The 27,262-nt window shown below is 38.2% G+C and overlaps 1 protein-coding gene across 1 annotated transcript in view; it reads left to right on the plus strand.

Moving 5' to 3' along the window:
• Nucleotides 1-312: 312 nt before the first annotated feature.
• Nucleotides 313-27,262, plus strand: part of LOC145785093 (focal adhesion kinase 1-like) — a 94,000-nt gene continuing 67,050 nt past the window's right edge. Inside the window, exons 1-13 of the mRNA XM_082596791.1 lie at nucleotides 313-429; nucleotides 720-902; nucleotides 3,252-3,326; nucleotides 3,803-3,895; nucleotides 4,641-4,731; nucleotides 8,743-8,849; nucleotides 9,438-9,484; nucleotides 10,406-10,622; nucleotides 11,223-11,328; nucleotides 12,232-12,340; nucleotides 13,018-13,186; nucleotides 13,340-13,416; nucleotides 14,067-14,211. Of these exons, the coding sequence (XP_082452917.1) occupies nucleotides 827-902; nucleotides 3,252-3,326; nucleotides 3,803-3,895; nucleotides 4,641-4,731; nucleotides 8,743-8,849; nucleotides 9,438-9,484; nucleotides 10,406-10,622; nucleotides 11,223-11,328; nucleotides 12,232-12,340; nucleotides 13,018-13,186; nucleotides 13,340-13,416; nucleotides 14,067-14,211 (1,312 nt within the window). The 5' untranslated portion in view covers nucleotides 313-429; nucleotides 720-826. The remainder of the gene's footprint in view (nucleotides 430-719; nucleotides 903-3,251; nucleotides 3,327-3,802; nucleotides 3,896-4,640; nucleotides 4,732-8,742; nucleotides 8,850-9,437; nucleotides 9,485-10,405; nucleotides 10,623-11,222; nucleotides 11,329-12,231; nucleotides 12,341-13,017; nucleotides 13,187-13,339; nucleotides 13,417-14,066; nucleotides 14,212-27,262) is intronic.

Here is a 27,262-nt window from a genome sequence, read left to right on the forward strand (position 1 = left end):
AAACCATCAAGAGCACGTTAATGCTAAACCATAAAGGACCATCGTACGGAAACTGGAGAGGATTTTCAAAAATCAAGAAACTGATTTTAGATCAGGAAAATAAAATCGATTGAAAACAGAAAATAATTCTTTTCAAAACGTCATTTTCTCCCATTCTTATTTATTTACGATATATCTAACAAGTGTTTGATTTTCTTTCAGAGGACATTGTAGGCAAAGCAAAGTAATTGGCCAAAATAAAAACTAAATTGAAATATCTCTGTTTTCCAAAGCAATTATGTGCTGATGAAAAGCAATTAACAGAAATGCTGAAGTTTGCTGCATCTCGTGAATCTAAAAGAAAGGAAAAGAAGGAAAAGAGATCAAGCAGATTATTCCAAAGCTCCAGCCAAGATTCATCTTCCTCTGCCAGTAGTGGCGGTGAACCAGGTGAATTCCCTGTTGGTTGAGGAAAGTGTTTTTAAATTTAACTATTTTTAGAACAAGCGACGGGTTCAGTAAGGCTTCAATGTTCATTAGTTTGACGTTAATTTACACCACAGCAAGTGATTACGTCATCGCAAATGACGTAATCGACTGCTTGAAAAACTTCCGCAGGGCTGCCTGATCGTTGTTTAGTTAAAAGAATTTTAAAACACATTTCACATAGGCCATAACCTTGAAAATGAATTAACTTTCGAACGTTTTTATTTCCGACATTGAAAAGTATCATATTTCAGCAATAACTGCAAGCGTAAATGATGGAAGCATATCAGATAGTGGAGTAAGTGACAGTGGAACAGTAAAAAGAAGAAAATCTGCAAAAGTTGACCTTAAAAAGGTTTCAATGCAAAGATATTCAAACGGTGCAATGCTGATGGAAAACAGTTCACCGATTCCAACAAAAGTTTTCCAAAGTGGAGGTGAGTGATAACAAAACTAGTAAGTTAGAAATGTGGGTGAAAAAATAACCCGATGATCCTATTCCAGATCCACTAATCTTGAATGTTTTAAAAAATCAAAAGTGTAATTTTTAATGTCTCAGCCTACTGTTCAAGTGTTCATTAAATCATTTAAATAACTTAAATGAAAGCTATGAATGAATGAATAGCAATCAACAGGTGTGGGTTGTAGTCTAAACTAAACGCAGCCCAGGCTACAACGGCACAACGATGGCAGTTACGAATAATTAGAATTTGGCTGATGTTTGTTTTATGCCAAAATTTATCAAATTTTATACTAATTAAGTGTGATACCAAAAGCATAAAACGTTGCACAAATTGTGTTGTTTCCGCTTTTGAAGACAAGAAAATCTAGTGTAGCCTACAAAATTGTCTTCAAATGACGTAGGTTACAACGAGAAAGGGACAGGGGCAAGGTTATGTAGGCTAATACCAATAATAGAAAATTATTAGGCCTACATTATTTAAAAAAAAATTCATAAGATCTAATAACCGTAGCCGTTGAACCAACATTACAAAGCTTCTTTTTTGAAGTTTGTTTTCTGTGGTAGCCTTGGCTACCTTTGATGTTTATTACCGCAGTTGGACATACAAAAGTTGCACGTTTCCACTTGGCAGTTGTTGCTTTGAAGGCTATTTACGCTGCCTCTTTTGATCCTTATGTTTCTCGGCAGTGGAGTGTAGCAGCGATACAATAGACACGTGTTTTGCCCATGAGGCTTGGCTTATTATCAGTATCGCACCACTAACTCATGCCACATATTTTTTAACCGCTGCTTAATCAGTCAATCGAATCCTTACGTTTGTGAAAAGAAAAAAACTAACGTCGGACACAGCTTAATTCTGGCAGTTAGCCTACTCATCTTGTGGAGGCTTTAAACCACTGATCACCGAGAATGACAAAGTGGAGTTTTCGAAAGTTGTTGGAGTGTTATTGCTGGGGAATTATTCCATGCACTAAGTGCCGCTGAATGGAGAGCAATCCTGAAAAGTGTTGCTCAAGTGCACACCACGAAGGTCGAACCACCGCCACTTGATCTTGAATCGGGCGTGTAACCACGGAGCTAACGGGACGATAAGCCTGTGTTGAGATAGTTTGTGTGTGATTGTAATTCGCAGCACTTCTCTTCAAACTTTTTTTTTATTTATGTAATAAACCCATTGATAATTAGTGTTGAAAAAATTGCTTTTTTTTGGTCGATGCTTGATGAGAAAAATTTGAAGTAGCATTTACAAAATGACTAAAAAATACTTGAAACTATGCATTTCAGTCAATGTTTTGTTCATTTTTAAGTTGCGACACTTTTATCTTAGTAGCAATAATAGACCCCTTGAAAGTGAAAAATAAAAACTACTCGTTTTTTCTTTACAATGTTCCGCTAGGACGGAAAGTTTCCCGACTTTCCCTCTCGGAGTCCCTAATTATAATACTCCCCAAAAAATATATTTAAAAATATTTCCTAAAAAGGTCAACTTTCCTCAAGCGTTGTTTTAATCTGGTTTAATATTTACATCTGACCGGTTGTCATGGTCTGCTGCACAAAGATGGAACAAACCTTTCGCGACGGTGCTCACTGCTCAGTGCTCACTCCTGCCTATTAATTAGTTTTTGGACTTTGTCTGTGGGTGAAAACGTATTGGGACAATACCGTACGTGGCTTTTCTGGTGGGCTAAAATAATTTCCTAACGAGTCGAGTGACTGTGAATCCCTAAAGCAATACCAGCTACGTACACACCAGCTCATTGACTTAAATAAAAACTGACCTGGCATGGGCTGCCATTTATTGTGTAATACGGTAGTCTACATAATAATTCTATGAAGACAGTCAGGTCGTGAAATTATTACTATGTGTATGATTCAGTATTAGCAATAAGCATGGATGCAATAAAATAACAAAAAAATCAAAATGAGTATTGCAGTAGCAATAATGATGATGGCTATCCCTCATATTCAAGGTTAACAAGTCCGATCCTAGTTTTGAAAATTTCGATTACATTAGAAACATTTAAGATCCCTTATTCCCTTTAAGAGAGCAGTAAGTGCAGTATGGTACTGTAGCTATTATGGTAGGCTATAGGAATATTGCAAAGCAAAAGGTGTCAATGTGTTTGGAAATTGAATAAACTATAGTACCATAGCTGTTATTTGAAAAAGAAGTTAAGTGTTGAATGTTGTTAGTTTGTGAATTAGGTTGTTATTCTTGCAAGATTCCAAAAACTGTAGTGCAGTACCAATATTTTGTTCATGAAATTTCCAACAGTAGAACATTATATTAATATTAGAGACCAATGAATATTCTTTGTTGCAGAGCATATTTGGTTAACAGTTGATTCATTGTATCAATGGTTTTCTGAAATTCGAAGGGATACTGCAGTTGAACCAGGTATGTTCAATATTTAAAACAATATAAATGTTGCTTTTTAAAAAAGTTGACATTTCACAGGTGATATGACTTTTATTGCATAAATTGACTTCTTTAAAAAAATATTATGCCATTATGTAACCTGAGGAGTATAAAGCCATCAAGTTATTAATTTCATAATTCCAATTGGGCAGACTGAGATGCCTTGGACATGTTGAGAGCAGCACTAGCTGGATCTCTCAGGTCAGATGCGTCAACGTTGTGGCACAACGGGGTCAAGGTAGACCAAAACTTTCTTCGGAAGAACTTGTTAAACGTGACCTTATTGTAGCCCTAAACATGGACTCTTCACTCTGCTAACCCAATAGATCTCAAGATGTGGAGAGGTAGTCTTCGCTCTCAACAGACAGACCACACCCTTGAGGATTAATTCATGGCCTGTATAATCAAAGTTGGTTGATGATGATGATCAATTTCCATTTTGTTTCTCTGTTTAGGTGTCAAACGTGTTAAGATTAAAAATCTTTTGGACCAAAAATTGCCTCCTGATTTGGAGGAAGAGCCTCTTGATCCTCCGTTTGCTACAAGAGGTAAAACTTATATATACAACTGCATTTTGAAAGCAATGTGTTGTAACAATACTGAATACCATGGCGATATTCATTGTGAACTTAATTGCAATATGTCCTAATCAAACTGTGAAACTTTGTAGCTCTGTGACAACTCTTCTTGAAGATCATGTAAGATTAGCTTATGTAGTTCATATATGTACAAAATCAATATTTTCAATTTTACACTATAATTCTGTTTGAATAGCACCATCTGACGATGCCGTAAAGGGAGAAACAGGCTGTAAAGGTTGCTTTAATAATAGTGATTCTATTCACTGTACTGGTATCAGAGGTGGGCAAAAAGTAGCGACTCTCCCGCTACCGCTACTTTGGAAAAAAAGTAGCTCCGCTACTGCAGACGTTACTCCAACTAAAAAGTAGCGCCGCTGTCGCTACTTTCACCAAAAAAAGTAGCGGCGCTACAAAAGTAGCGCGCTATTGCCCACCTCTGACCGTATACATATATATATTGTGTAGGCTATAAAAACAATCAGTTAAAAATAACTTATCACAATTTCACAATTGTAAGATTGTTAGAATAATTGTTACCTCAGTTTTATTCTTTCTTAGTTTGATTTGTACCTGTGAGTTTGCCAACCTGTTTTAGTGATTGAAATGCTTTACCACAGGTTGTGCTGCATAATATATAGAATATATAAATATGCAGAATATACATTCATATATATATCAGAATCAGATAATACGATGTTATATTTTTGTTTAGAAAGTGGAATTAGTTCAAATCGACGATCATTTGTTGAAGATTTTAACTTTCCAATTCAAAGAAGAGAATCTTCTCCGACAGACGCTCAGGCGTATGTTGATTGTCTCATTTCTTTGACAACTTTTAGTCGTGTAACTTAATGTTGCTTTTATGTAAACATAAACCTCAGGTGTTGTACCAACCTCCACTAAAAACTGTTGTGCCAAATAGACATGGTGTCACATAAAGTGTCTTGTTCTAGATCACAACCAGAAATAGAATCTTGGAACTTTCCTATTTGACTGTCATTTGTTGCTATTTTGTCTTTTAACTACGGATATGCACTTGTCCAATGTCCAACAGCACTTAAAGTACATATGCAAATGCAATAGTTATCAATGGATTTGTACTATCAAGTTATGAACTTTTTCCATGACTATAGTAGTAAAGTAGCCTACCCAAGTACCCAAGAAATGTGAATGCGGTTTTTGATTAAAGAAATATGCATATCGCTGGAAGCAGCTTTTTACTCTCACACAAGTGAGAAGTTAGCAACATTAACATTAAAGTTGTTAATGTTTATCCCAAGTGCATTCCATCACATACTACTCTTTCATCTTTACTATTGCAAATATTTTTTTTATATATTTGCTATTGCTTTAAGAGTATTAAAACAAGTATTATATGTATTTTCTACCAGCTTCATTTAACTAAAATTCTGTCATACTTACATCATCTTTATTCATTGCAAAGCTATTGTGCATGTTACACATTCATCAAAGATATATATTTCATGTGGTGTTGGCACTTGCTTGTTGATGTCTTGATGTCATGCATGCGTTGTAACAATTTTAACAAAGTATTAACCTGAATAAGGAAAAACAAAATTGCATTGAAAAACTGTCAGTTTAAAACTTCAATTGTCAATTATCAGTTAAATATTTTGTATGTTTTTGATATACGTTTGCAGGATTTTTTCATTTAAAATCACCATTCACCAAGTCTCACTAATTTTATAATGGGATGTTGATTTTAGTAGAGGTGATTTGATTTCAGAAAATTTTGTTGGATTCATTCTGAGTGTGCACTGTGCATCTTCATAGAGCTATTTTGTCATCAAGAATGTTTGTGGTAAATACTGCCATGAAATACCTTCACATATATCAAACGATATCAAGCAATTTTCACATACCGTTGCAATAACTTTTATAGATACGGCACACAAAATTGTTTTTCATTATGTTAATTTTCAGTTTGTTATCCACTTGAGGAATGTCTGGGTTTCTCTTGCATCAATTATCTTGACCCCTTTTCTCCATTTCATTCTGTTCATTGCACCTCCCTCCTTCAGACTAATTTTGTCTACTTTATCCTTAACCTTTTGTTTTTACTTTGTTTTCTGACGTCCATCCACAAAATACACATATAATACAACTTTTTTGTATTATATTTTAGGTACCGTACCGTATATGATACTTTGTGACAGGCAATTTGTGTGCCATTGATTTACAGTATCACTACGTTTTGCTTGCATTGATAGACGGTGTCAATCATATAAAAGATGTTGTTGTTTATATGATTTTGTTGACATATTTTTTGTTTACATGTTTGCCTTATCTTCGTTGGTGGTATGGGAATTTCATTTGGGTGGAACCATCGCATGCAATTGTCTTCTATGTTATGCTTCTTCAACTAACATCATGCAGTGCTCAATTCTTGTTTTTGGATGCTCACCAAAAGTTGAAATTTCGTCGCTCTCTCAGTCCAAAAAGTCGTCAACCTCGTAACTTGTCAAATGTTGGCATTGTTTTGAATGATCACAATGTTCTACTGGATACGTCTGGCTACTTAGTAGAAAGGCCGCCGCTTGGGATTAGCAGACAGCCAAGATCCAAGCCAGTGAGCGGCCATTTTAACCGGACTCATAAACCTTCTAGGCCTGATCAATCAGCTCGAACACGACTAAACACCCCATCTAGTAGTTCTCGAACTAAGCGGAACTTACCAGTTATCCCACAATCCCCTAATCATCGGAGATCTGCATCTAACGCCGAGTCGAGATCCTATCTGCGAGACCCCAGCATACGGGAGAGGATATCAAGGGTTGAGGTATCCGGAGGTGGTTTGCACGTTAGCGCCTCGTGTAGCGACTTCAAACAAAGTACAAAACCTGATCCTGCAAACAACAAGGGTGTTGCAAGATCCAGATCGTTTTTGCAAGCCGGGTGAGTTATAATCAGCATTCATACAATCCTAGTGGTCTTTCTGACCAACAGCCTAATTCAAAGTCATTGTACGATCTTCAACGGGACGTGAAAATGTGCAGCTCTACGTAACAGTTTTCAACATCAACGAAAATCTTGTTTATAATATTTTTCAATGTTTACCATAAACATTTGATAATTGTTGAAATGCTGAAGAAGTATTTTTTATTTTTGTCGTGTGGGCTTCCTCTGGTTATTGGCTGCAGAGACTTGGCTGGGAAATCAGTATTGTGAGCTAATTTAATCATTTGCACTGTAGCTGATTTCACTTCGTTATGCGACGGATGAAATCTTTGGTATGCTCTGTCGTTGTGTTCTGTCTTTGTCTTCTGACACTACACTGACTTGCAATATAGTCATTTGTGCTGTAGTGACGCAATCAGTAACAAATCAAATCAAGTTAATTCTTCATTAACTTTCACTAGCATTGTTGCAATGACCGTTTTACTACCTTTATTTCGCATTATTTCAACGCAAATCGGTGTTTGTTTTGTTGTGTGCAAAAAGGTCTATCTCCAAGCCTCCACAATCATGAAGCATGTTGTGTTGTTTCTGTGTGGACATCAACAAAAGCGGTCCATTTTCAATTGTTTCAACGTTAGCACACGCTAGAACCACATAAAAATCCTCTTTTTTTTGACGTGAACGTGGGAGTATTTCCTTGGTTCGTTCCTCTGCGCTGAACTGCTTATTGCTTGTCAAGTTATTACGAAACGGTTCAGCTGTTTCCAATACCAATTTAAACACACAGTGGGTGCATGAAATTGCACATATGAAATTTTGCAGTGTTTGCTAGCACGTCCACTTTTGCACAAAATACTACGTTTACTAGTGGTTTACTTGGCCGTTTTTTTATCGCAATATCTTCCCAAGTGATTATAGCTGATAAACGTAAACTAATAAATAAACTTTTTGAATCAAACGTATCTTTCAAACTCAGTAAACACTATATAACAATCAGTTTAGGTGGTTGAAAAGATATTAATTCACGCTTCACACCTTGGTGTATGTTTTCAGTAGACCCATTTTTTGTAAATCAAATATAAAAGCGACTTACCCTTCTACCGATGTAACTGCTTTAACATCAGATAAACCCACTGCAAGTAATTGTTTGAGACATGTCTCTAAGTTTTCCACTTCGTTCATAAAGCAGAACCTTGTATTTAAATTTCACAGCTATTACTGATATGCTTACATTTAAACGTAGTTCATAAAACTAAGATTTGATGCAACGGATGACGTCACGTCAAAGCGGCTATCTAACTCTTGCACTTCAAAACCTAATCTGCTGTAGCTCAACACATACTTCCATTGCAACTCAATAGTCGCAGTGATTTACAATGATTAAAGGTGACAGAAGAATATGCTTCTTTGACGAATTGCCAACATGATCTAATTCTTCTGCCATCGGGCATCAGTTTGAATGCGGTGTCTAGCCAGCAGGATTAACAAGATGCACTTTGCCACTTGCTTGGAGTGATTACTGATTACGCGCAATAATCTCAAAATTCAACTATTATTTAATCGGTTGCATCAAAATGCCTTGAACTATAGTGGTTTGAGATGTGATCTTCAAGGGATAACAACCGCCACGGATGCATTGTGACATTGTGTCAGCCAATTGCCCTAAAAATTAATCAGTAATGACACAATATGACTGGTTAATGTAAGGGGCAAAGTAATACTTTTATACTAAAGATTGAATCACATAAAGTTTAATATTATTTTTATTGAAGATAGTTCTGGTGATGTATCCTGAACTCGAAATGGTCTTAATTGTGGGGAGTTTGTGAAAGTGAACAGGATGTCTTTTCCACTGTTAATTGCAAATCATGTATTTTTCATTGACTACGCAACAGTGAGCAATTGTCAAGACCACCAGGATCACACGCTCCACCGGGAGTCGAACCCAGACCCGCCAACGTTCGTCGCAGTAGGTCGGAACGACCAGTATCGGCCCTCCCGCGTAAGCAGCAACTTTTAGTATTGTCAACACGTTACATAAGTTGTACTGTGCATTTGAATGAAGCCATCTTGAAATGGTTGAAAGTTGGCGTTGTGTTGAAATTATCATATAAAAATGTGTAAATATTATGTCATGAAAAGATGGGACGTTTTGTTAAATTTGATATTTATTTGCTGTGGTCATAGGAAGAGATCATTTTGTGTCTTGTGGAGCAAGTTTTGATGTGGATAGATCAGCAGAACTAATGCTCCATATCAAGTAGCAAGTAGGCTTTGCCCAAAATGTACCACAATCATGGAAAAGCACAATATTTTACCATGATAAGTTTTAGTTATGTACCAAAAGGGTGAAGCAGCTGAGGAAGGTTGTAATGCCTTCAGCTAACAACACTACGTCATTACAAATTGTATATAATATCATTGTAGAATCCATAGGACGTTTTTGCACAATGTTTACCATGCACGTCCAAAAGCAAAAATGCTTTTGTTAATTTCAATTTATTTATCTTTCAATCATTCAAACCAACTTAGATTTTGCCCCTACACATAGCTTTGGAACACTCTTCATCGTCTTTTTATGATGTCACAGGTATACAACGCTACACTCCAGAAGGACGGACCAGTCCCGTTCCTGAGGTAAACCAGTGCAGGCTTCTCAGCATTTGTGTTGATATTGAGTTACAATGACGTTATTCATCGTGTGTGTTGTACGCTTATAAAGCCATACCTGCAACCATATTATCATCCATAAGTTATATATTGCCACATCATCCTTGCTGCTTCCCAGCTAGCAAAAGTTAGTTTTTCAACTAATACATAAAATGACTGGTCTTCTAGGCTAGAATGAAATAACCGGTATTTCTTTCCTTGTTGATCATTGCGTGCTCAGCCAGCAAATCAGTGAGTCTTTTTCACACTGATTTAACGTCTGCAGATGTTGACTCAATGTAAAAAGGATTGATTTTCTGGCTGCGTGAGCATCTTGTTTAGTTTATGAAACAACTTGTTGCATTGCTTTAAAAGATCTATTTAATTTAAATAATAACCATCTCAGTGGCCGTGTAGTTAGTGCCTGACCTCTGTATCTAGCAGACCTGGTTTAATTCCACATAGGGTCACACCATAAACTTTAAAGACGTGATCGATTATGTTCTTTCGTAAAGCAGTGAAGATAACTCGGGAGATTGTGGTCAGAGCGTGATTGTGGCCTCATAGACAAAATTATACAAACTGAAAACTGCCGTCACAAAAATCGCTGGTTATTTTAGACTTGCAGTGAAATCCAATCCACAACACTACAAATTAATATTTAGTTTATTTCGTATTTTTTCTGCTGTTATATTCGATACAACTACGGTTTGTCGTTATGCGCGTCATCAAAACTGCCTTATCATGAAAAGTCGATGAGCAATCCTTTGCTTTACAAAAAGATTGCTTTTGTTGAAAGATGATTTTTTTTGAATGACTTTAGATTAGAACGTTCAAGCCACAATTTGAGATTTCACAAAGGATCAAAAATAAATTGTGATTTGTTTATTTCTGATACATTGTCTAAAGGGAGACTTGTATGCGAAAGTCCGAAAGCGTCCATTGTATGCGAGGGTAGACAAACAACGAACGTCATCATCGGGGCAAAGCTCTGGTGGAGAACCATCTACAACTGAAGACGAAGAAGATCCATACTCTCTTCCTGACGACACACAAAAAGACCTTCTTTCAGCTGATCGCGACCGCTCTCAAAGTGTACCCCCTGACTCTACGCTCAAGGCTGGGGGTGAGTTTTATCGATTGGTTGCCACCCTAATAAGTGGGTGATAACCTTGCCAGCTATAATATACCCTGACTCTTCGCTCAAAGCTGGGGATGAGTCTTATCGATGGGTTGCCACCCTAATAAGTGGGTGATAACCTTGCCAGCTATAAGGCAGAAGCTGGTTGTAACATACCGATGAATTTTCGATACAAATAAAACTTATCTTCACATGAGAACACATGACTGCGTGGCCGAGTGGTGAGAACGTCTGCTTGACGTTCCAATGGACGTCGGTTCAATACCGCTTCAGAGCACGCGGCTGTGTTTCGGCAAAGACACTTAAGAGCATAGCAAAATAGTGGGAACATCTGACTCGATGACTATATGTCTTTTGCTGCTTCCACTTGTCTTTGCATTTGTGATTGGCAGTATACTGTATGTTGTCGCGATGAGCCCAAAATATAACATGATTAGGATTATTATTATGATGAATCCAGATGGTTCAACAAGCAGTAAGTTTACAACCCATCACGTAATTTCATTGTTTGGCATTTTATTCATAATGGTTTGAACTTACGAGGCCGCATGACAAGGCGTGATTTAGTTTGTTTGTGTTTTGCAGAACGCCCTCGGTCTGGAAGCTTTCCTTTGTGCGAGATAGGAGACAAGGCAACCGATCCGTATTCTTTACCTTTTGATTCAAATGATTCTGGTTTCATCCCTATAAGGTAGGTGATGGTCTGCAACACGTCAGAACTTTGTTTAAAATGCAACATGTAAAGTAAAAAGTGTCACGAGTGAAGGTTGTATTGTGTGTGGTACTTCAAAGGCTACTCGGTGAACTTGAAGAGTTAGTGCTTTACAGAATTCGTATTATTAAGCTTGCTAGTAACTGACGCTTAAGGCTCTCGCATCTGTACTGAAGGATTCTAACGTGGCGTTAAAGTAGTTGTCCCCCCACATCAACCAGAAGCAAATATCTCATCGAAATGTAGCAGTTTTGGACAAAATTCTCCCCACACAGGACTCAAACTAGAATTTCTGTTGTTTTTTTCACCCAGAACTTTTTGTCATGAGTGTCATTTGGTCATTTCCGTGATCATGAATGAGTTTCCTTGATGAGTTTGAAGCCATGACACCCACTTGACTTGGCTAGAGATAGTTGTGAAATCAGCCAATAAGTTTTGGCAAAAGACGCCAGACCAATGACTGGCTGGTTTTTGGAGAATGCTTTTTGCATTTAAGCGTTGTGTTTACAAATGCCACAATGATAATATCAATATATCCATCGCACACATACGTTCCTCCTCAGAGCTTTACAAAGCAGACAGTGTCAATGCAGCTGTATAGAGGCGCAACTGAGTACATTATTATCCGAATCCATTCCATTGCTGAGTGCCAAGTATAGGATTCATTACCACTTTTAAATTTATTTTGATATGACCAGACGGGGCATTGAACCCATGTCTACTGATGTCCACCACCACTAAGCCACCGAGACTGTAACGAACAGTTAAACATCCGCGCCTTACAAGTTTGTGAATGTTCGAAAAGAGTCTTTCTTTTGATCCATAATAATCAAGGAAGAACGTTAGGAAGTAGGCTATAATTAATACTCTTTATCATGGCAGTCCTCTCGAGAGTCCTACTTTGGATGAGATAGATCGGTTGAACGCACACGGCGACAACGACTCCAACATCCAAGAGCTGCACGAAAAATTCTTCCGATCTTTTGAAGAGGTACCTTTCAACGTTTGCAGTTGCTTCAACAACGTTTCGTTGCTTCAACTATCTTATAAGACTATCAACTATCCTGTTCTCGCGTAGTTGTAACTTTAGCTCCAAATTCAAATGTCCTTCAAGTGTCACATGTTTGCTATGGAATTTTGGTGTAATCCTTTTTTACGTGCTAAATTATTAAAGTTAGAAGTGTTTTTTTTATAAAAATCATTTTGATGTCCAAGACAGAAGACATTGGAAATATACCGCGAATAATAAGGTGTGCAGCATCTTGCATAGTTTTTCTTTTTTGTCCTTTATCCACACATCTGAATATATCCCATGTGTTTTTTCTTGGCAAGGTGCACTCAATCGTGTTGTGCACGCCTGTACGGGTGGCACTTCTAACTCGAGGTGGTACCCTTGTGATAAGTTCCTCAATGGATAGGTAAAGAATTGTTTGACCACCAGTACTCGATATAATTACTTATCCTTATTATGCCACTGTTGTTGGTCGTAGAAGCTGCTTCGCTCCAACTTATTGCTGCATTGGTTTAATTTTTTGCTTTACGCTTTTCTCAATCTACGTCCCATGGATCTTCTTACTACCGACCTCTGACTAAACGCTGATGAATAATTGTGGTCGTTATGCTTTGCGCGACCGCAGCGTCGATTGTGACCGTCACGTTCTTCTGCAGACGAAGATACAATCCCAGAAAGACGCCGAAGAAGCGGCACGACTGGCTGCAGCTCCTGACAAGTGGAAAGGTTTTGGACATTCCATCAGACGGAAGCTAGCAGGTGGACACGACAAGCACAGGAAACAAGAGAAAGAATCTACTGGTACCCTGACCCCAGACCAACCAGGTATTTGCTTGTTTTGTATATTGTTGCTTAATCATTCACACCAACTGGGTGATGAATATTGATTGATTGACTCTTTTTTATGTTTTGAGAAATTTAATTGTTGTTTATTTTCACCAAGTGTTAGTGACAGTGTATCGTCATACTTCTTTGTAGGAGGGGAATCCAAGCTACAACGCTACCACAGCGTCAAACAAACTCAGGAGAACAGACCGCGCGTGCAGAAGAAACCCGTAAGTCGCACTATTGTGAGCTCGGTACTTTTAATGACTTGGTGGCATCTATTCTATAAGTACCTTCTGACGACCCCGCAAAGGGTGAAACGGGCTGTAAAGGTTACTTTGATAATAGTGATTTAATCTACTTGAATTAGCTCTGCTTAGCATTGCGCTACGCTCTTTGTGGTGTTAATGCCGTGGATTGTACTGAAACAGTTTTTACATTTTAGCTAAATTGTATGCTGCGATTTGTCGTTAACGTGATCTGAACCAAAAAGAGGTACCACCCAGACAGCAAATCAACTGTTTTTTTTACATTGATTCAACATCTGCAGACCTTGAACGTCTGCGCTCTGCAAACGTTGAAACTATGTAAAAAGCGGCTGATTTGCTGTCTGGGCAGTTACATCTTAAAAGCCATATATCGGCACATCAATGAACACTGAACATGTAAAGATGCGGGAATCTTGTGAGATTTACAAAGTATATGAGCAGTTGTTCTGGTCATTTTTCCCCGTTTCTGTTTTGACGACAGTTTTTGAGATTGAGAGCTTGATTTTGCTTTTGAAAAAAAAACAATGGTAGGATTGGAACTGATGTCCTCAGCCCAACGCAGTACCACAAACAACATCGCAGGTTGTGACGTTGTCGTGCGTTGCTTGCAGGACTCCTTGCGGCGGATTCAGAGTGACCGATTGAATAGCGAGGCTGCCTCCAGAGTGCGCCAGAGTACTACATCACAGAAGCCGCGTCCGGAGGGAAACGAACCCGTGTACTCGTACCCGCACAAACAAGGCAACCCCGGCAGAGGTGCGTTTTGTTTACAAATGAATGATGACGAAACGATGCGATTTGTGCGGCGAAAATGTTAATTGTTCCATCACAATTGGAAGCTCACGACAGATAATGAGAAGCGGTTGGTCATTGCACAAAAGTTGAAGTTGCGATTAACTTTAGTTTGCAACAAGTGTTGAAGTCTCTCTTTGACGTCGGCATGACGTCATTTCATCCCAAAGTGACAAAAACGTCATGGTAAGCAAAGATGACGAACTTGTCAGAAACAGTGGATAATAATTATCACTGCAGCTTTTGTCACATTTCATGACTGGTTCACCGAAACAAGAAAAAGCTATCTTTGTCTAAAAGTGAAAATGTAATGAAATGAATTCAAAGGGCATTAACATTTAAATTGCTGATTTACAGCGACAGTGCTTTGTTCATCACGACATGATACATTTTGAGAGGGAACAGAATTATTTAATAAAGTTACCATGGAGAAAGAAATAAGAAGCGGCTGGTTAAAACATGAATATTATTGAAGATAGAAAGTTTATTGTGTTGCGTGTCTGACATTGTTGTGGGATGATTGTTTTCAGCAGTTGTGACTTTTAATTAAATCTCTACTTTGTGTCATGTGGTGAGATTTGGATTAAATTTTTGTATTATAGCTGGTTGTTTAATCACGCGCATTATAAACAAGGCACATTGCCTGCAGTAGTGCGAATGGGTTCTGACGTTGTTAGTGCTGTCATAGAGCGCATTGTCAGGTCATGATAACTGAATGAGAATCAGGTTTCACTGCAGTGCTCGTCCCGGGGAGGTTTATGTGTTTGTATTGATCTAAAATTGACTTTCTATCATTATTCCCATTCCCAGTGGAAGACTCGCTGAAGTTTCCAATATTTTTTCGTGGTTAAATTCTCAACTCAATGCGTTGGAAGCTTTTGATTCCCTTGTTGAATTATTCAAGAATGAACAGAGTATGATGGCCAGTTTGAAGGCTGGAATGTGTTGAGAAGTGATATGTCTCGTATGAAGTTGTTTGTATCGCTGACTCCAACATACGATTGGATTGTTTGTCAGGCCTGTTTGATTGTCTAACAATCGCTTGTAGATGCAAAGAGTACGCGTTACATTCAAGCCATCAAAAGTTGTTTTTTGACGTTGAGGCAATGTAGAAAATGGCAACTTTTTCCGGCTGAAAAAGCACTTTGGCCTGGGAAAAGCTGTAGCCGAGTGTGGCGATAGACACGTGTTTCGCCCATAAGGCTGGGCTCGCCAGTATCGCACCACTAATTCATGCCATAAAGTTCTAGACATCGGCTTTTGCCAGTGGACTTTTTATCGTTTGGATAGAAAACCAGCATTTACTGAGCTATCCAGTCCACATCTGGATTACGCAAACTTCGCTGCAAATAAGAAAGTAAGAAAGTTTTTAGTCAGTGGAACAGAAGGTGATCAGCTCAGTTTTTCGTCAGTCAAACATATTTCCAAACTGCAGTGACGATCTCTATTCTCTATCCTGTGATAGCTGTACTGAGGGGTAGTTACTATGACGTAATGATACAGAACAAAGATAAACAGAAAGAATGTATTGAAAAAGTAAGCATGAGTGATGCTAACATAAAAGACGATTTCCACTGGCTCTTGGCATAGTTTTAGAAACGGCATTGCTTGTTGTGACAGCATAATATGCTGTGTTTACGCGGAAAATAAGGATGTGTCATCAGCGTATGTTTTATTGTACATTTACTGGTTGCACTTAACCATATAATCGATTTTTTTGGAGTGTATCTATTGTTTCGGGAGAGAGTTTGCTTTTTTGTACCAAAGACAGACAAGGGTCAACAATACAACAGGGTTGAACATTATGACAATATATTTTACATAATTAAAAATACCTTACGTGTAGTTTTAACAGTCGAACCTTTTCGGCTAAACGTAAGCCCTCATCAGGAATCTGAAATTATTTGTATGTTTTACAAATTAAGCAAGCGTTGTTATCCTGGAGCATCATGTCGCTTCCTGAGTGCTCGCCATCTCGACGACTTCATACATTCCAAGCTGAAACAGACCCCCGATGCGATATTTGTTCCAGGATAAATTTCCGATATGCATTTTTTTGTTTAATCAGAATGTAGATTTTTACACCTTGGGCTACTTTTATTCTACGTTGGTCCACATGACAAATGCAGTATCAGATACAACACGTTACGTATCCTCTTGCTGGTGAACAGGGGAGTTGTTCAAAGAGAGGTTTGGGAAGCATTGTATTACTTTATGTTGGGCACGTAGACTTTAAATTGCCTAGACGGGTAATTTTCACACTCAAAACTTTAGGTTTTTGGTTCACTTCCAATAGAATAAGACTAACAGGTTGAATAATAAATAGTTATGTTAATAATTCATCAGCTAACTACTGTACTTTTTATGTGCACTACTCAGTTCTAAACAAAATAACTCCATTTTTCTTGTGGTTCATTTTGCAGCAGGTTCCACCTACTGCTTGAGGTGATCACGAGAAGTAGGTTCCTCAGCACACAAGGGTCAGGCGCTCTTCTTTTCACTTGAATCAGCAGATACTCGTCTACGGAAGTGTGCCGGGTTATTAACAAAGTTCAGTTACTTGTAGGTTTGCATGGCGCGCTTCCTGCACTTTTCAACTTAAATCGTTTGGTTTTTAACATGTCATACAAAAGAACTGACTTGATTGGATAGATAATTGTGTTCATGCTACCTTGAGACATGTCAGTTGTGAGCGCGTTGTTTGTAGCCAATAGGTTGCGTGATTAATTCTTAGTGAAGTTTTGTATTTTTTTTGTGTTGCGGTAATAGCTATGTATAAATTCAAAACAATCTAGGTAGAAATAGCCGCTGTGCGCATTAATGGAAGCTTTTCGTGGCCTTACTGCAGCAATGTCGCCAGCAGAATTAAGCAGTGAGGTTTGAATCTAGCTGCAAGGAATAGTCAGCCAGCACTTTATCATCAAAAATGATTTTATTTTGTTTGACATTCGATTAATTTTCTTGATATTGATTTTCCATCTGTTGTGTCCAACCGGTGTTTTTAAGACTTGACCACATTCGGGCATTCATGAAATATTTATATATTCCTAATCAAAGCAAACTTTAATTTGCTTCAATATTTGCCAACCTAATAACCCAATGCATTCCTGCGCCACAGCGGGCGGCAACAGGCTTCAATCTCATAAATTTGCAACTCTGCTGAAGTGTCACTTTTCTAAGCGTCGTATATTGTACAAATGTCATTGCGTGCAACTTCGCATAAACGACATCCGATCTTTGTTGCATCACAATATTTAGAGAAATAAAACATAGTAACTTTAGCGGGTTCACACTAGAAAAGCTCCACACTAGAAAAGCTCCACACTAGAAAACCCGCTAAAGTTACTATGTTTTATTTCTCTATGGTTTAACAAAGCAAACTCTCTACCAAAGCTTTATCAATAGTTAGACTTGCCTATGAAATAGCGACATCGCCGCTGCTTAGCCGCGCAGTAACCGCGAGGGTTACGTTGTTTTGTATAGAGTTGTACGCCTATGATTGCTGGCGTAAGCAATCGCAGATATGCTGAGGTGCTAATTTAAGGGCCACGGATAAACAGTGACATCAAAATTTTCAATCATTGTTTTGCCACGACTCGTAGCAGCAAGAACAACCTTTGTGTTGCTATTAAGGAGTAGGCTTGTACGTATCAAGAATTAATTCTCATTGAGTCTGAGAATAGATGTAGTTATAGAGTTTTATCCGCAGAAACTACCAAGGTACAGAAGAATGTACTTTATAATAGAGATTGTGAAACTACATCTGCTTTTGGCTTATCCGCCACACTAGAAAGTCTTGTAAAATGTTTTTTCTGATTTACAAAATTTTGTACTTTTTATGGCCTATATACTATAGCCTAAGAGAAGTGAAGTTAGTTTTTAAGTAATTTAAGCTTTTTGTAGAAAGCTAGTTTGTAGCGAGGCGTAAAAAATGGCGATTGATCCTTCTAATGCTGCCGGAAAAGCGGAGCTGCACGTTACATAATGTATTGTCGCTAGCTTTGCGTACCGTGGCTACATCTTTCAAAATTTATGTCTTAAAATTCAAAACTTTTCACTTTTCTTCGCGACAAACAATTGAAGTTGTATAAACAGTTTTTCATGTTCTGGAGTGCGTTGTTAACCTTTAGACATAGATGCGAGATACTATATTGTGTTATGTACTGCAGATTGATGCTGAAACCTTTGAAGTATCTGTATACCATCAAGTTGTAAACGGTCTATATGCCTGTTTACAACCAATGTTAAACATCGCTACATGTTTGAATGTTGATTATAACATTTTGGCCTTTACCTTCAAACGTCTGTTTGCTTTCGTCCTGGAATGTGAATTTGTTTCCAGCTTTTAAAGTTCGTTTTTTACATTGATTCAACGTCTTTTTACACTGATTAAATGTAAAAAACGACATTGTTTGCAGGCTTGATGTTTTAGAACATTGAACGAGGTTGAATTGATGCTGCAGTTTTATCTGCTGTGAGTATTTGTGTTCTTCCATCAATATCGCTCGAGTGGCATCAACCTGCGGCTCAGGTCGCTAATCGGAGACGGACATTGGTCTCTACGTGTTGCTTCTTGGAAACATATTGTCGAACATTCTCTCCTTTCACTTCGATTCTATTTTGTTACACATCGCATCAATGTAACGTATAAATTTACTGGAGGCTTATCGTGTTTTTCTTTTCCGTTTGATATTAACTTAAATTTAAAGTCAACCAGCAGGAGCTTGCAATTTCATTAGAGAAATGGAGGGCAAGCGAAGACAAGAGGATTGCCTAAATAGATTGATCTGTGTCTTCACTGGATGGCTGATGTGTCAGTGGCTGGTTGCAGCTGAGACCTTTTGTCTGACGTTGCAATGCCAAGCAGCTTATCTTGCCTTTACGCTTTTTCTGTTTTTAGTTTTAGTTTGAAAATTTCATAGGCTGATAAATCAATATTATCATTCATGGTATAGCGCGCTTCAAAGGCTGAGGCCGAAAGTACAAAGTGGTTGGGACAGGACTCAGAAAAATAAATTTCATTTCAGTTTTGTCATTAACTTGTGACCGTAAGGAAAGAAAAGTACTCGTTTACCTACGAACAGGAAAAGGTGAAAAAATGCATTACGTATTTTAGAACGTGCATAAGCGGCGTTCAGAATAGGTAGTTAAGTCCATGTTTGTAGCCGGTGTGGTTACAAAAGCCACAACAAACACATTAAAACGAATAGCATTAAGCTGCGACTGAAAGAACAACCAAGTGAACATTAAATACGAAGTAAAAATTTTTACGATTAAAATCTACTTGACTCAGCGTTATGAAATACTGTTTGATCATCTATGTAGCTTTGGCAGACTGAAAACATCAATGTCTTGGTGCCACTAATTGAGTGCATGAATTCGATTAAAATAGTACTGCGCATTGGTCACGTCATTTAAAAGCCGAAATGTGTTGTCAAGTTTTCCCGCGTGTTCTCTCGCCAGTGAAATAGTTTATGGGCATTTCCTGTTTCTTCAAGTTTTGAACGAAATATTAGCTTCCATCACATGCACTTTTTGTTATTTGTTGGCCGTGCGAAGCAGACGGCACAACCGTGTAGGCCTACTTGTTACAAGTCAGTTTCGTTGTTGCTTGCTTGATCGTTTTTCGGAGACGTTTATAGAAAAGTTTTACTGGGAGATTAGGTTGAGAATTATTTTAGTTGTGAAGTTTTGATGATTTTTTTCTTCATAATTAGCTCGGCATTGTCTGGTATTTTGCTATTCATAGTGTTGTCACAAGGACAATCGATTGTCGATCGATCTACTGTTGGTTAAGATGACCTTAGTTTGAGTGGCATCCGTTGCACTGATCGTCAAGACTGAACTAAGTCAGTTTTTCAGTTGCTCCATGGCATCTGATCAGAACTCAGCCAGGAAATCAGTCGACTTTACATTGAATCAACATCTACACACGTTGAACCAATGTAAAAACAACCGTTCGTTAGCTGAGAAAAGTTTAACTTAAAAAAATCTAAATTTAGCTAGTGTATACAGTACCGTACAGTGTGCATTATAGTCAGATACAAACTGCTTTAGTGGAAAGGCTAGTTGATGTTAGCACAGCCGTTGGATATTTCCAGCGATTAGACTCCGTAACAACGTTTGCCAGTTTGGCGCTTTGTGAGCGCATTATGCGAGATTATTCGCTAGCAAGGGCCAGGCCCATTTCCTTCCTGCTGGACGGCATTGTACAACTCTATTGTCCATATCAATCCTTGTGGACAGGCGTCTGTTTAGAGGTCCTTACTTAACCGGTTCACTGTGCCGGTAAACTTTAAGCTTTTGAGCGACACTATACCCAGCAAGTACATCAATACCTGCACTTGTTTACATTGATTCAACGACTAAAGTTGCACATTTATCCAACATTAAAATGTAAAAAATAACTGATTGGCTGGCTGGGTAGTGCTGAACTGATGATAGCGCTGGGTGTGATTGTCACTAGGGAGGGCACAGTTGGTTTATGTTGCATTCTGCTCTGATTTGACTTGTCAGAATATTTTCGTTTCACTTGCAATATCTGCTTGGTAGCGAGTAGAAACTCGGTCCCTAGAGAGAAGTGCTTCCTACGTGAAAGTGAGCGCCAAAATTAAGATAATATTCTTTTTCAATTGCTTCCTAGTAGATGACCCGGTTCAGGTTCTGATGACCACGTTCATTCTATATTTATTTGCAAAAATTTAACAGAACTTGAACCATCGGTAGTTTTAGCCCTCAAATCAACTTGTAACCAAGAGCCTGCATTTTGATGTCCAACCATTTATAGATGATTCATTCATCTTTTATCTGGAATGCTGCTAACTTGAATTGTTCAAATTGTTTCACGTCAGTGGTCCATCGAGTCGATGTTAGGGTTCGATGGTCTTTTAATATTGTGTGCACAGCGCACACTGAACAAAGACACTATCAGTTGTCGTCGAACCTGCAACCTGGTTAGTTTCTTTGCAATTTTCTTGTGACATTCGTCGAATTGGCAGTCGATGGTCGTTAGTTCGATCCCCGGACATTGTAGCTTTCATTGTCAAGAGATGGCAGGACCCATAACGGTTATTTTATTACGAGAGCCTTCTAGTAAGTTGTAGCCGTGATAGAACATGAGTGAAGCTCTAGTTCAGCAAAGTAGCCTGTTAGCTAGTTTGTTTATTTATGCTGCTAGTGCTGTTTAATTTGTTGGTGACATTTCTGCATCACATTTCACTGTTTATCTATCAATCAGCACTCAATAAGTTGTATTCATGGTAGTTGTAACAAACAAGACCCCGTGTACTTAATGTACCAGTCTCCTTTGTTCGGTTTGCATTTATTTTACAAACAGTTCGAAAACAGCTTGTGATTTGGGGACAGAGGACCACAGGACCAGTAATTTTTCTCTGTCTGTAATTCCAGGTTAACAGAAAGCATATTGGACTATGTTATGCGATTCAGGATAACGCTTTGGCTTGCTACAAGCAGAAATTGTAGTTTAATATAAAAGCAAATTTGAGCGTACAGTCTGCCTGAGAAACTTATGACTGTACAAAGATTTGGATTTGGTTGAATTGACTTCAAGAGGAAACATAACAATCTCCTCCATGCTGATTATCGATCGGACCGCCAGGAAAGGGAATTCGTTCCGCTCCAAAAGGAAAGCTAACGGAAACAAACCACTATGGGGAGGTATATACTTGTGTGTGAGATATAGAAGATAGTTTTGGTCTCATGTGGGTGGTTTTGGTTTTGCAATAAAGGTTGAACATTTTAAATGTTACTTGATCAGAAGATTTTATTAAAAAATAATTTGGTCGAGTTTACTCGGACGTAAGAATACGTTTTAAAACTGTTTTATATTATCCGTTGTGTACTGCCCATGGTATCTGGTACACTTCATGGTTTAAGAACAAGCTACTAGTTTGTTAATATTAATAATAATGCTTGTTTTTAATTTTATATAGCACTGTGTCCATCGCAGAAAGCGTTGCTCCTCAGCGCTTTACAAAGCAGACTATGTCAAGTTGTTGAAGTTATTTGACAGTTTAGTTTTCCTTGTTTGAACGAAAATGGCGTTTGTAGTTTGTTTTTTTTTGATAAAGTTAATTCCTTTCTAATAATGCTTGGTTATGTACAAACGTTGTTATAAATGAAGATGTTTTAATTGCATACCTGTCATTTTATATTCTACTGCACTCTGCATGGGTTTTGTTTTGTTGTTCTGTAATCTTCAATTTGTTCCTTACCTTCCGTACTTGGTGACATTTTAATCGTGACATCACTATTCAAAACATCCGAGCAAACAAAAGGTGGTTGGAGATATTGCTGATAGGTCACCTACGAAGGCTCATGTTTTGCTGCCTTGGCATGTGCTGTGTGATGAGCTAATCATTTCCTTATTGAGTGATTTCTCTATCGCACTAAACTTGGATGGTGTATTAAACTAGATTGACATTGCTTCAGCAAGCACAAGAACTCAATAGTAACAGTAGAAGTACATCTACATGTGTAGTTTGATAAAGAACCTCGATGGATACTTAATATATGCGGTTGTGGCAAAATAAATTGACGCCAAGACCCTATTCGAGAAATATTTGATATTTTCACACTACCACTGCAAATATTAAAAAGGTTTTCTTTTTGTGGCCGTTTTCCTAACTGATCTTTTTGTGGCCGTTTGATCCTTTTGTTTCCTTAACTGATCTTTTTGTGGCCGTTTTCCTAACTAAGTATTGATCGACCCAAATTTTTAAGCACACTTCCCAAATTACTTTACTTTTTCCTGACGGAAAATTGATAAAAGATGGTCTGATATTCGCTTACTTAGTCTCTGAGGATGAGGAGATAAAGTTGTCATTGTCCTGAGCTTTCGGCACTCACGAGAGCGGAGTGCCAGTTTCTTTTAGTCGTCTTTAATACATGCATCCACCAAATCTATTGCACCCTGAGGAGAGGTGAACGTTGTTTTTTTAATATTCAGCTGAAAATGTCTAACACCCGATTTCAAATATCTGGGATCTTATAAACATATGACCTGACGAATGGCTGTACCTGTCGCCTTGTTGCTACATGTGGTATCATTTGCGTGCGTGTATTGGAAGGTCTGTAGCAAGAAGATTCAGCTTGCTATTCACGTATTTGGCAAGCTATTGTTTCCTGTCGTGTCAGATAGAAAATACGCTAATTAGCTGGAGCGCCCTTGACAGCGCTTTATCACAGCTGGGCTCAGTGTTGATGGAGCAAAAATAACCGAAAGTTTTGCTTTCAAAATCTATGCTGCATCAAGACATGCTATAAACTTTTGAGTTTCATTTTGAATGACTTGCTGACCACGCATTCCTTGAGTGCTCGGCATGTTAGACACTTAAGAGGGTACTTGTCCGGCGGTAAAGACCGCTTTGTTCCAACAAGGTCACCAAGCACGATTTTAGGTGGGATCGAACGTCGGTCCGCTTAACTGGTTGCTACACAGGACAATGCAGTCTTGGCTCTAAGATTGGCGGTGTAACGAAACACTTGAGCAATCTTTTGAAGACAGTTTTGATAGCTCACTGCATCCTTGACAGGCTGTCTTGCCTCATCTGATGGTGTTTACATGCTTTTATAACACACTTTGTGCTTTTCATATTGCAGGCACTGTTTAAGTTGAAACTTGCGGATAAACACATTCTATTAAATTTGACAAGTGTTTTTGCAATGTTTGTTCTTTACAGATATTTGTATGCCCGCTTGTGTTTGTTAAAGCAACTGTTTTCTCCATTTCACTCGAATACAGAATTACCCTGTCAAAATTATACGCCGCTACGTGGCGTAAGCAATCGCAAACCAATAACGTTTGTCGCTGAGATATTTTGTCTTTGAACCTGTGCGTAAAAAAGTTTGCATGAAAGTGAGAGTTTGTTTTTTTGATCAGGTGTTTTAGGCAAAAGTTTTCATAGAGCTGTGGGACGTGCTACTGTATGTTTACGGCAATATTTGTTACAAGCCAACCATGATTGTGCTTTTAGGTTTCAGGTTAAGGCTTTAAAAATGTACAAACCATAAGAATGGACCGAATCTTAGATGTTTCTTGACTTGTATATATTTCATAGTTAGATACTAATTAATTCACCGATTAAGAAAATGAAGCGATTAAGCAGGTTAATCCTCAGAATAATTTTTTTGTTTTTTAAATGTAATCATGTAATCCACTGATTTGAATCTCCTGTTATTGATCCGCCGATGAACTTTGAGTTGATCTTCAATTAATTAATCAGGCGATTAACTTAATCGGCCTTTTAAAAGATTTGCTATTGGTGTATTTAATATTTAGTGTAGTGTATTTGAGCTAATTCTTCGCCATTCGTCCTTCTAACACGTTGCGTATCAGCATCTTCTGTTTAACTAAACATCGGTTATATTTCAAAATCTGTCACGCGATTTTGCTAAAAACCTACTTTATGGCCAGTAGCTTTTAGGTCTCAAACTCTATGTACCCTTGCAAAGGCTGTTTATTTTATAACGACGTTATTTATTACCGCAGCCAACGCATTTTTTTTAATGTTAAGTTTTTTGATATAGATTGTGTGGGTTCTTTTATCTTATCAGACTCCAGTACTAACTTTATCTCATTTCAACCTTAGCGTCTACTATGTGCGTTGTTATTGTTTGCAGGAAGTTTACCTCAGCACTTTGAATGGTTGAGCGAAGACAAAAGCGTCAGAAGCAAAAGCAGAATCACATATTTGTTTTTTGCTGCTGATTCTGACTTCGCCAGCAGGGTTGTGTTAGGCGTGTCGTGCCTCAGAAGGTAAACATAGGCTTCCGATGACGTCATCGCATTATGAGCTCATACTTCGGGTAGGGCAGAGGAAGGCAGCGATACGAGCAGCTACTGCCTGCTTCGTTCTGCTAGCACTTGCATGCCGACAATACCACCATGACGCATGTCACATCGTCAACTGGGTTTTGTCTTAACGCAAGCCGTCATCACACAGCACGAAGAGAGGCTGCAGTGAAGGGTTGCGAACAAACTTATTGTAAAACTATTTTCTTGTAGAAGAAATGCAGTGCAGAAAAACAGTGTTATTTTTGCAACCGACGTGGCCACATAAATGTCATATTCTTGTGGAATGTTATGTGCTTAGTTAGTATTGTATAGAAAGGTGCTAGCAGTTCTCAGAGAGCGCATTCAAAGTTTTGCTTTGTATCAGACAGCTATTCAGTTATTGCTTACTAACGTTTGCCATGATGTTACGATGTCTTGGTTACATTATAAGTAACATCATCATCATTACAGTAAAGTAAGTTCCTTCCTCTCGTCGAGGGTTGAAGGCAATGAGACGCCAAGTTTCTCTGTTGTGAGATTTTTTTACTGCAGTTTTGTAAATAAGTCCTGATCAGTTTTCAATATCTTTAGTCCAAATTCTTGGTGGTCTGCCCCTATTTCGTTTGCCGTTTATTTTTCCTTCTAGTAGTTGTCTTTGAATAGAATTATTGCGAATCATGTGGCCAAAATATTTCAATTTTCTTGATTTAATTGTTTATAAGTAACATGCGATCTGTTTTTTTATTTTCTAACGACCAGCGGTTTTTTGGCTGTTTGCTGGTCTGAACCCGTTGAACTATGGCGGGTCATGCGACCATGGGAAGCTTGGATAGCTCAGTGCTAAGTGGTTTAAAACTTCTGCAAATATACAGCACAGCTACCACCAAGCTATGTCTAAACAAGCCTTCCAAGACCGAGCGTAATTACTTCATAACTAATTTAATCTGATGCAGTGAATGACTTATCCTGTGGTTGCTCTATAGCTTCAGCATCTAGGGGCTGGTGATGATGTAGCAGTGTGGTGTTGACGTAAAACAATATGCCATGCCATTATGTGGAGAAACAAGTCTGTATTTCACGGCCAACAAACAAAGGAACCGGAACAACATTTAATGGCGGTATAATAAGATCATTGCCTTGGAGTTTGTGATTAACCGGATATTGCAAGAGATTTCTTATCATTTCTACCTCAGTGTAGTTGCTTCAACATTTCTTACGATGAGTAACTGGCTGAACTTGTCGGATTTATCAAAGCTGTCGTCACTGTCATCCCATGGGAAGAAAAAACACTCACTCAATCGCAAAAAGTCAAATAGTAGTGACAAGCCCCCTCCGATGTTGCTGAAGAGGAGTCAGTCTGTAGACGAAAATGTTGAGGCAGACACCAGGTTTGACGCATGCCCTAAGTTCTTCACTCTTAACACGAGGCGAACGTCGAAAAGTGTGAGCGATTGCATTCTCTTGGACGCGGATGTTTCACATTTAGTTGAACTTTCTGATGGTAGGTACATTTCTATTTTAGACAACCTGTCTCTGTAATATTATGGCTTCAACATGCCAACCAACGTGTAGTAGTTAAAGGTGGTGGCGTCATTTGCTTTGAACCGAAGATAGAGTTTGTGCCATGACGGAAATATTGCTCGCAAGCTTTATTAGTGGTAGCCATGGGTGGTGTAGAAGCAATAAAGCGCAAATGGCTTCAGCATAGCATCGGATAGCGGGAATACTTGACATTTTCATCCTTATTTTTTAGTATCAAAAGTAATAGCGATTAAATGAAGTGTATTTTTCACCATAAAAGGTTTCGAAGACATGCAGCTATCTACACTAGCTGCTAGATTATTATGGTACATTTGAGGCCATGATGAAAATTGTTTAGTTTCGAGCGCTTGACTAATGTGACAAAGTGATGATTCTTTCTATCCGTTTTGATGAGCAAACCTTTTAATCGAACTGCTGACTTCCACGTAATGTGGAGTCTGTGTTCATTGTAGCGATATAGCTAGAAAATATAAATACTTTTCACTGTGAGTTTAAGCATTGGTTTTAGACATCAGATGCTACTAATTATTGCAATGCATTAGTCTGTATTTCGTATGTTTTGTCATACTGATGTCATTGATTTCTTTGAGGCATCACGTAACACGGACTAGTGGTGCCATTAATAATTTAAATCACTTTGTGGTTGGTGGGAAGTAGTTTTTTTTAATGGTAAGATAA

This window comes from Aplidium turbinatum, chromosome 16 (genome assembly GCF_918807975.1).
Source record: "Aplidium turbinatum chromosome 16, kaAplTurb1.1, whole genome shotgun sequence".
Classification (NCBI taxonomy): Eukaryota; Metazoa; Chordata; class Ascidiacea; order Aplousobranchia; family Polyclinidae; genus Aplidium; species Aplidium turbinatum.